This window comes from Syngnathus acus, chromosome 6, assembly GCF_901709675.1.
Source record: "Syngnathus acus chromosome 6, fSynAcu1.2, whole genome shotgun sequence".
Classification (NCBI taxonomy): Eukaryota; Metazoa; Chordata; class Actinopteri; order Syngnathiformes; family Syngnathidae; genus Syngnathus; species Syngnathus acus.
The window spans coordinates 14,026,635-14,036,307 of NC_051092.1; the positions used below are offsets into that span (position 1 = coordinate 14,026,635).

General features: G+C 40.2%; 1 protein-coding gene across 1 annotated transcript; it reads right to left on the reverse strand.

Annotated features, from left to right (window-relative positions):
- Positions 1-1,823: 1,823 nt before the first annotated feature.
- LOC119124085 (CD81 antigen-like) lies at positions 1,824-8,553 on the reverse strand. The gene is made up of 8 exons (XM_037253750.1): positions 8,371-8,553; positions 7,160-7,274; positions 3,243-3,340; positions 3,085-3,159; positions 2,897-3,010; positions 2,583-2,681; positions 2,392-2,475; positions 1,824-2,306 (listed from the first exon to the last, which is right to left on the reverse strand). Exons 1-8 carry the CDS (start codon positions 8,434-8,436, stop codon positions 2,244-2,246), a joined length of 714 nt encoding a protein of 237 aa, XP_037109645.1. The 5' UTR covers positions 8,437-8,553; the 3' UTR covers positions 1,824-2,243.
- Positions 8,554-9,673: the final 1,120 nt, after the last annotated feature.

Sequence of the window (9,673 nt, forward strand, 5' to 3'; positions counted from 1 at the left end):
GTTACATAACCATGCCCACACATGAGATTCTCGGCCCCGACCATATCCAGCTAGACTGGGCGAGCTACTACTCTGATAAGTTTATTTATATAGCTGATAATCACAAGCTAGTGTCACAAGCTAATCACAAGTGTGTCATAGTACCATGCTTTTATGTAAATACACTAAAAAACATACTGTTTCGGTATAATTCAAAAATTTCCAGCAAAATACCACAAAATAAAAGTCATAGTTTCTTAAGAATGAACACTGGCAACGAGTTTCAGATAATTTGCCAGAGGCGTCACGGGTAAAATTATCTATCAGTACAAAGCTGTTTTTGAAGGAGGGGAACTCAGGTTAATGTGGGAGAATTTTACTTGGCACACGACAGTAACAAGCAGATGTCTGCGCCGGTCGCCAGGCAACTGCTCTCCGTTTGAAAATAATAAGATGGTAGTAATCCTCGCTTATCCCTCTGCCAGATAATTCTCTTGAAGCACACTATTATGATCCACAGTGCCGTCAAATAATCAAATATTGTTTTGGATCAAATGGAATGATCCAACTAATGCAGTAGTATTTTACAAGAGTATCGTATAATATTGGCAAATATCCCATCACAACATCTAGATCTGGGGATTTTTCCAAAAATTTCTGAATGACAGACATGGCAAACAAATCTGTTTTATGTAGAATTAAACTTTTTGTTTTATTTTCTCATTTAGAATTCTATTAAGCTCTTGTCAAATACATACAAAATATGTTGTATTGTATCATCATCTGGTATTAGTTTAAAATCCAAGTCCTTGAAAACATCAATTAATTATCAACAGCCAAGAATAACTCAAATTAATGCACTGTACATTATAGCTTTTGGAGTGGCTACAGCGGCGCCCCCTGCTGGCCAATATGGTAATTACAGTAGCATATACACAGTATAATGGTTCATAATCATAATACAATAGGTATAAAATGCAAGTGACTACATCCCAGAATGGTGAGTGTAAAGTTAATCGTGCGTTGTCGCTGCCTAATATAGATCAAATGATAGGTAAACATGTAAACACTATTTTATCAGGTATAAAAAGTCTTAAAAGTTAAGTCATTGTTTGACTTGCTCTCGCACACTTTGCGGTTGGTTGCACACAATTGCTGCTTCGTGCCACAGGAGCTTCACACGCCATTGCTCTCATTAAAGGTACCCGGAAGAAGGCCTGGTAACCTTTATCATCCTTAAAATAGTCATTATTTTTCCGCATCATAATTTAAAACAGTTACTAGGTATCTAAGCTTGTAACGATACATTCCTATTCAATTTCACAAGCAATCTTAATCGCTCGCAAGCGGTTCCATTATTGACCAAACCTGCTGGGTTCGACCTTGTGACGTCACCAGCAAGTTTCCATGACAAGGAAAGTGCACTGGGTGTGTCTGTGCCGGAAATACAAGTCAGTTAGGTTTTGATGTTGTGGGAGTGTACTGCGCGATGTTTTACAACCTGCCTCCTCGTGGTGATGTAAGGCATTACAATAGCCACTGTTTTTTATATTGATACGTTACACCTCAATAAGTGCAGTTTTTAAATCAAATATATTGTTATAATGTACTAAAACCAAGCATATTTTTATTCTCACAGTGTTCTCTCGACAAATCTGCATTAGATGTTAATTGTGGATTTCTGCATTTTTTAATGGATTTAAGGAGGCAACATGTGGTGAAGATCTGAACACATCTGCCTCACTTTCCTCCTTTTATTCAAATCAGGGAGATGTTAGCGCTCTGAGGCAGATGTTCTAACCACTAATCCACCACGCTGCAGAAGACAAAAAAATCTGCACAGATACAGCACGAAGATGGTTTATTAAACAAAATTGACTGAAAACATTGCGGTGCGATAAAATAATAAGGTTGCAGGTGACTGTTGAACCCCTGCTGGTCCGATCATGTAACAGAGAGACGTCACAATCAAACATGGCCGCTCCTGAGATCAACATAAGACGTGCATATGTACATTTTATACATCCATAAAAAAACAGAAAGTCAGCAAACTATTCCACAGCATACTGTTTGTACACTGTAGAGAGTTAAGTTATGGATATGCTATATAATAAATAGACATATACCCTAATTGTATTTAGTATAAAACAAAATAAAAGCAGAAATATCCACCATGCTGTGTTCTAGAAATAAGAAAGAGGAGCTACTGCATGAAAACCAATGTAAGTCCATGAAAGCGTCACGGTGCTCATCCGTGTGTGGGCTCAGTACGCTGGAGCGTTATGGATCCCGCAGCAAAGCACCATGGTGAAGATCATCTCAAAGATCTAAAAAGGGAGATAAAGAAAAATCCCACTTGACTCACATGGTTCTTGCGTTGGCATGCGCATGTAGGTGGGGCAACCGGCTCACCATGATAACGGCTACCACCAGAGCGGCCAGACCGATCAGATAAAGCTTCTCGGAAAAGAGCTCGATCAGCTTGTCGTGACAGCTCTATTTGGAAACACAAACATTTTACCACAGTTGTACAGAAAATACAGGCTGGAATAAGGAGAACAAAAAAAAAAAAGGAAAATACCAAATTAGGAGTGTTTTACTACCTGAGACTTGAGAAAATCTTCTGGTGACTTTCTGGGACATAAAGTGCCGACGACTTGTTTGAAGAGCGCTGTGTCTTCTCCTTTACCACAACAGTCGAGCTGGAGCGAAGGCAAATCAAAACTTGATTATCTAAATGTAGCCTAACTTGCCAAAACATTAGATACACACGCATAATTTAATTTGGTACAAATGTTGATCGTATTGTTCAATTAATAGCTCTCCAAGGTGATGAAATCATTTCTTATTCTTGTACAACTAATATGGCTAGAAAAAAACTGAGTCTACAAACCCTAAAATTAAACCTTTGACCTACTGTGGTGTGAAAAACATCCAGCACTTTGATGGCAGCGTCTTTACTGGGAGAGCCTGAGACGTCCACAGCCTTGATGTACGCCGAGTCGTAGAAATTGATCAATTCTTTGGAGATCTGCAGACAGGCTTGTTGTTACTGTCAATCAAAATCGTTGATATGATGAGCAAATGTTGCAAATGTGTCCTCACTGTATCCTTGTTCATGAAACCCCAGATGGCTGCAGCCACTTCACAAGCAAAGAGGATGACCAAAAAGAAAAAGAACTGCAGAAAAAAAATAGAATTTCAGTCCAACAATATTTATGAATTTTCAATGTATTATGTATTTTAAGTCAATATATTCTCACCGTTCCCAAAAGGCATTGAGATTCTTGAATGGCACCATAACAGCCGAGGAAGCCCACCAGCATCATCACAGCGCCAACAGCTATCAGAATGTAGACACCTGGCAAAAAAAAAAACCAAAAACATGAAATATGACCCAATAGAGAACGCTCACTACCACCACCAGGGGGCGACAAAGACAACATAGAGCTTGTATGTTCCTTGTTCATTGATCCATATACTGTTTGGTAATGGACTTCCTGGATGTTTCTGGCTCCCTGTAGGGTGACATGACATTATTGACATCCTGGAGATAAACAGCTCCCAGATCCCGTGTGGGGAGAAGAGGCGGAGCCTCAGGCCAGGAAGTGGCTCCCAGACACACTCACACAATAAACCTCTCTGACCTCTCACCCCCACACAGCATTATCCATCCCACGCAAGAGACATGAGCGCCGCGAAGATCAACACATCTAAACATTCTCAAACTTAACATCGATATCTTCCTTGACATCTTTGACTGATTGTGACATCCACTGATTTGAATGGCGGTATTGTACAGGCGGTCCTGCAGTAGTAAGCAATGAGTAAAAATAAAAAATATAAAAAAATAATAAAATATATAAAAAATATAATATAATAAAATATACAGCCAATTTTTTCTGGATTCATTATTTAGCTCCGGGAAAGGTGGACTTTGAATAATAATAATTTGTACATTCTTTGTATAAACAGACAGACACTAGCCCAGTAAGAATTTAATTGCTCAGTTTTGTGTTTTTTTTATTGTATACAGTAAATTTTGAATTTCAAATTTTTGTTAGTGTTACATCTAATCTTATTACTCTTATTTGTAAGTGAAAAATAATGTTGATGATTTTTAAGGAATAATCTAGTTTCACAGCAATTCCAAGGCCTCTCGGCACCTGCAGAATGAAATCTTTTCAGGCAGACGCTGTGGGAGCAGTCGGATTTGAAAAACAACATCCACACTTACGCAGCCTGACAGTGGTCGAAAAAGAGTCTGACAGATTCCGACTCTCTGCAGACCTCACAAACAGCACACGCACAAACCTTCCATATATCTCCATCCCTCCTCCTCCTCTTTCAGGACCCTGAGGTTTTTTTTTGTTCCAGCGAGCCCAGTTACCAGGCTCGGTAACCCAGCAATGTGGGAAAAGCAGCCATTATTTCCACTGCCTTCCATTACTATGACAACACCCTTTGAGATTTGAAGGCCATTGAGATGGCACCGGGGAAGTTCATTTATTTCTTGTCTCACTGTGTAATCTCTATGGGGGGAGGGGGGAGGTGAATAGCCACTAAAAGCCCCCACTTGGATGTCTCTTTTCGTCTTCTCTCAGCCACTATTTACAACAACAAAAAAACATGGCGAAGTCAAGTCCTTGCTGTCTTTTGTCATTGGTCCCAGTCTTAGGGAGTGCTTGTTGATCCATGATAAAGAATATAATCTTTGAAAGGAGTCATAGTGAAGATAAGCGTTCATGACAAATACACGTAAGAATGAAAATACTAAGCGCAATAATCTCTAATGGTACTTAATATTATGATTATGATGAAAATAAAGGTAGACAATATTTGCCATGACCAATATAGTAGCCAAATCCAGTAATTAGCGCTGGATAGAAATGATGAAATTGACATTTTTGGGTGTGTAGTCGAGGTGATTAATCGACAACTAATCCAATTATTCAACTCGAGACCTTGTTTACGTTCAAACCGTTTTTGTTTATTTCAGCATTTTAGCAGTAAATATCCCCAGATTTCTCTAGTCCTCCATAGAAGCAGACTGATTATCTTTGTGTTGAATAATAATAATAAAAAAAACATTTGAAAAACAATCAGCAACATTTTGGCTGTCAATTTGAAAAACGCCCTGTTTTTTAATAAAGGGTGGAAAATTCAAATCAAGATTCATTTTTTGCTTTGGTTTGGTGGCATTTTGTTTCATTCTTATTCCACAAACGCTATATTAATCAAAATTCTGTATTTTAGACTAGTGGGGGACGCTTTATGGCAAATAAAAATGTTGCCTTGAGTTCCCCTTTAAGATTCAGAAGTTACAACATAATCTCGAGAGCATTAAGAACTGCGTCTTAAAATTGGATTTTTATTGTCTTTCCCATTCTCGGTTCTGAGAAGAAGCTGCAAGCGGCGTGCCAGCAGCAACTGCGCTCAAGCAATGCCCCAAAGTTTGGACAATATGTATTTTGAGCCTTACATAAACACCAGGTTGATGTGCCAGCGTGCTAAAAACATCCATGCTAAACTCTAATTTGAAGGTTAATGTGCAGATGTCCAAGGATATTTGAATTATGTCGGGGCGTATGTTTAAGGGCGGGCCAAAACAGAAACAGTCCCTTGATCTTGCTTGGGTGGGCCTCTCCAAAATCACTAGTGGGCCTTTCCTCTATAAAAAGCCTGCATTTGTGAAGCTTCCTTATACTTAGTGAGGAGGGAAGTATGGGAGAACGGAGAGCGGGCCAAATTGAAATGAATGGGTTCACGCCACAAAAAGGCAACATGATGGAAATGTTGAAATTGTATCATGTTTCGCATGTTTGGGGGCCAGCTGAAGGCACTGAAGGAAAATGACGGATGCCGTGAGTTAACCTGAGGAGCACATTCCCGATTGTGGAATTCCGTTAAGGAAACAAATCAACACGCGTGATGGCTTTATTTTTGCACCGTGCTCGCAACATCTGTTGACAACATCTGGCCTCTCTCAATGGAGCATGCTGTTTTTTTCTTTTTTCTTTTTTTTTTTTTTAGGACTTGGAGGTGGAAGATTGAATGCACACCTTCGGAGTGTCAGACAGACAGCTGGTTGAAAATGTCACGCTGCGGATTTACGCAGGTCCTGTTTCCTGGTCTTTTCTTAGAGGTCAAAGAGATGTTTGTATTTGAGCCCCAAGATTTGTATCTTCTAGAAAATGACCTTCCTGTCTCGTAAAAAAAGTCATTCAAGAGACGAGATGTCTGCGACTTCAAGGGTTGAATACATTTAGAGAATAAACTATGGTGTGATTTAATAAGGCGAGGCTCCATTAAACATTCCCCAGCAACCAATATTTCCTTTCCTATTATTAAATATTTAAGATTCACTTTGGAGATGGATGCCTTTAGTTGATACTCGCATTTGGATCCAGCTCCAAAACATCTGCTTTTACTCACTTCAGTAACGATTACTGTTGTGATTATTATTATTGTGGTTGTAGTTTTTATTGTTGCAGAACGCCACAGTGTCATAAATCACACAGTGGGTGTTAAATTGCCAGTTTGCTCACGCTAACAAATTGGGCGCTGTTGGCAACAGCTGTAAAAATGGTGGCGAAGTCCATATTTAAACCTGAGGCAAGTAAATACAGAGTTGAAAGGGGATTTGTCATCTCCCATTTGACCATGGGCGGAGCTAGGATCATTTTCGTGGAGGGGTTGGAGGGGATGGGTAAAGGAGTGGGTACACAAAACATTTTTTTGACAAACCCAAATAATTTGTAAGAAAGTGAGAATAAATATTCATTATATTGTCCTTACAGAGGATGGGTGGAAATGTTGAAAAGAAACATCCCAAACAAATCCGAAAATACCCAAAAGTAAATTATCTGCCCTGGAAACTGGGGGGGGCGTACTTACTCAAACTTTTTTTCATTGCTTAGTGTTCAACCCTGGTAGATGTCTGCACTCTACTGACAACAAATTATTTGTAAGGACGACTTATTTATACAAAGTCGAACAACCCCCGCAACCAACAATGTTGACAAAGTTTCTTAAATGAGAACAAGCAACCACAAAGCTCAAGCTGTCTCCCTGTGCTGGTGACTAACATACAAGTAAGTCTTTAACCCCAAAAAACATTCTAATTTGCATCAGTTACCATGAGCAAAGCTTTAAAATGTTTATTTCCCACTTGACTCACTGATATAGAAGGTGCCCGGTGCCTGTTGGCCTTCAAACTGAAGCATGAGGAGGCTGCCTGTTTGACTGTCATGACGGAGCCACAGGGCAACTCCTAAGATCACTCCTCCAGCCAGCTGCAATGAAAGGAGGGATACTATCAGTATGATGTCATCGTTATTCTCGGTCCATCACGAAGAATTCCAAATTTTGTTAAAGTCATGTGTTACAACATCCCTCTTAGAAATTCAACTTCTATCAGCGCTCACGTGTGTGCAGGTCTACTGGGAGGCTGTGAACTGTCCGCTGGGCTTTATGGAAAGTGATGAGAGGACTTCCTGACACGGCAGTGACCTACCGTGGCCTCCCAAAAAATGAACTCTTCAACATTATCTCCTCTCTGTTTCTCTCCTACGCTACGCAGAAGGAATGCGGACCACAGGCTGAGATGTACTACAATGTCACACATGCTGTGATTGTACAAAAAGTACAAATTTGTAGTTCATCCAAAGTTTATACAAAGTCATCCACACATTTAGAACCCTCACGGCATTGCATTGTTCTCCAAGACAGGAAGCCAAATCCTCAACATGAAAAATGGCTTTTTTTTTTCACAATGACAAGCCAACAGAGGAAATACTCGAGTGTGTGTGCGTGTGGCATGTCCAGGATATGCTGTTCATCTAAAAAAAGACAAGTAGCGAGAAAAAGCAAGTGGAAATTCACAACTGGTCAATTCCGGGTATTTATGAAACAAGAATAAAGAACGTGAACATGTTTTCAGGAAGTATGATGTGATGGTGGCAAATTAGAGAATTATAGAACCCTAACCCCCCCCTAATAGCTCTGTTCATGTCTTTCTGTTTATTCTGAGAAAGGGCTGGAAATCATCAATTGAGAATTTTGAAGTTGTTCCCTGTAACCCGTTATTTTGCTCACATGGTTAACGTGAGATGTATAAAAAGAGGAGTAAATGTTTAGACCCAAGCCCACCCAGCGTGAAATCCTCCCCTCTCCTTCTTCTTCCAGCCACCCCACACTGCTGCTTGACCATGCAGAAAATTACAGCGACATTTGCTGCACTTTGCCTCCTCAATTGATGCAGCTCCCTTTGCACAATTAGCAAAGTAAAGTAACCAAAGTTCACAAAAGCACACAAATGTTACGCCGCTCGCTCGACAAAAATGCTATTTGTTGGAACACAAAAGATGAAAAGGTTAAAAAAAAACTTACCCAGAAAATAAAATTAAAAAAGAATAACATATATTTAATGCATTGCGTGCATCCTGTCACCGCCATGTTGCCAGCTTTTTTTTCTCAGTTTCTCTTCTTTGAGTCCGGTTAGGATGTGAGGCCAGTCAACAAATCCAGAATCACCCACACTCGCCACCAGTTGAGGTATAAAGAGCCCGAATGCTGCAAACTCCTCCTTTATAATGAAGAGTGAAAACTGAGACACAGAACTGCCCACTAGGAGGGGGAAGACTGAGGGGATAACATGGCCCCCGTCTGGTCTGCGCCCACTTTCTTTCCAAGTCTGAACTTAGAAAATAAACTTTGGCTCTACTCTAAAGAAGTTCAAGAAAATATCAAGATACACAGAGCCAATAAAAACATTTTGGAAGGGAAATGTTCAACTATAAAATGACCTAAATTGCTTCATTTAACAGTCATTGTTCAAACGGGACTGTCCACCCACCAATAAACCAGGCACTAAAAGTCTACACACCCACTTCAAATGCCCCTTTTTTTTTTTGTTGCGATATATCTTTCACCAATAATGTAGATGTAGAGAAGTAAACATGTCTTAAATGAATCTAACGTGCATCTCAAAACTGTGAGGCAAACATGCAAAAAATCTAGTCCACCGAGAAGCCCGCGTCAAAAGCAATTATTATTTTAGTACAGCCGGGATTATCACGATCATTACATTCTACAGAAGTGCTTAATGAAGTGTCCATTGGGTGTATGCATCTATTAGGAGTGAATGAGGTATACTTTCGAGATCAGCAAATATAATAATGGGCAGCCTCCGTGACTTCTCCTCTTTACAATGAACAACAGCTCCCCCTGCTGGCGGATTAAAACCAAACAAAAGCCACCTTTTATTATGAGCGGATGCGCACAGGAGCCACGTCTGACTCACGGTCACTCTTTAACTCTCGCAGTGCGTCTTGGTCACGGCACACTGTTGTTAGCGCGAAATTAAAATGTAACAGTGAACGCCTTCAATCATTTTCCTCCATTGTTGTTGTTTGGTGAGGGGCGGATCGTTGCTCACACCTTCTGCGTGACAAGAAGGGAAATTGGGCATTTTAAAGCGCCGTAATTGGAGAGCAGTCCTATCAGGATGCATCACTGGGCATGCTCCGTTTGATATGACAGTGGAAGCAGCGGGCATGTTGTGAGCCACATTCCTATCTCAGCTTCTCCGATTTTGGATTTCTGCTACTGACTGATTGCTTTGCTCTTTTTTTCTTTTTGCGGCAGCAACAGTAAAAGAGGAGAGGGAGACGTGTCAGTGGTGCCGAGACAA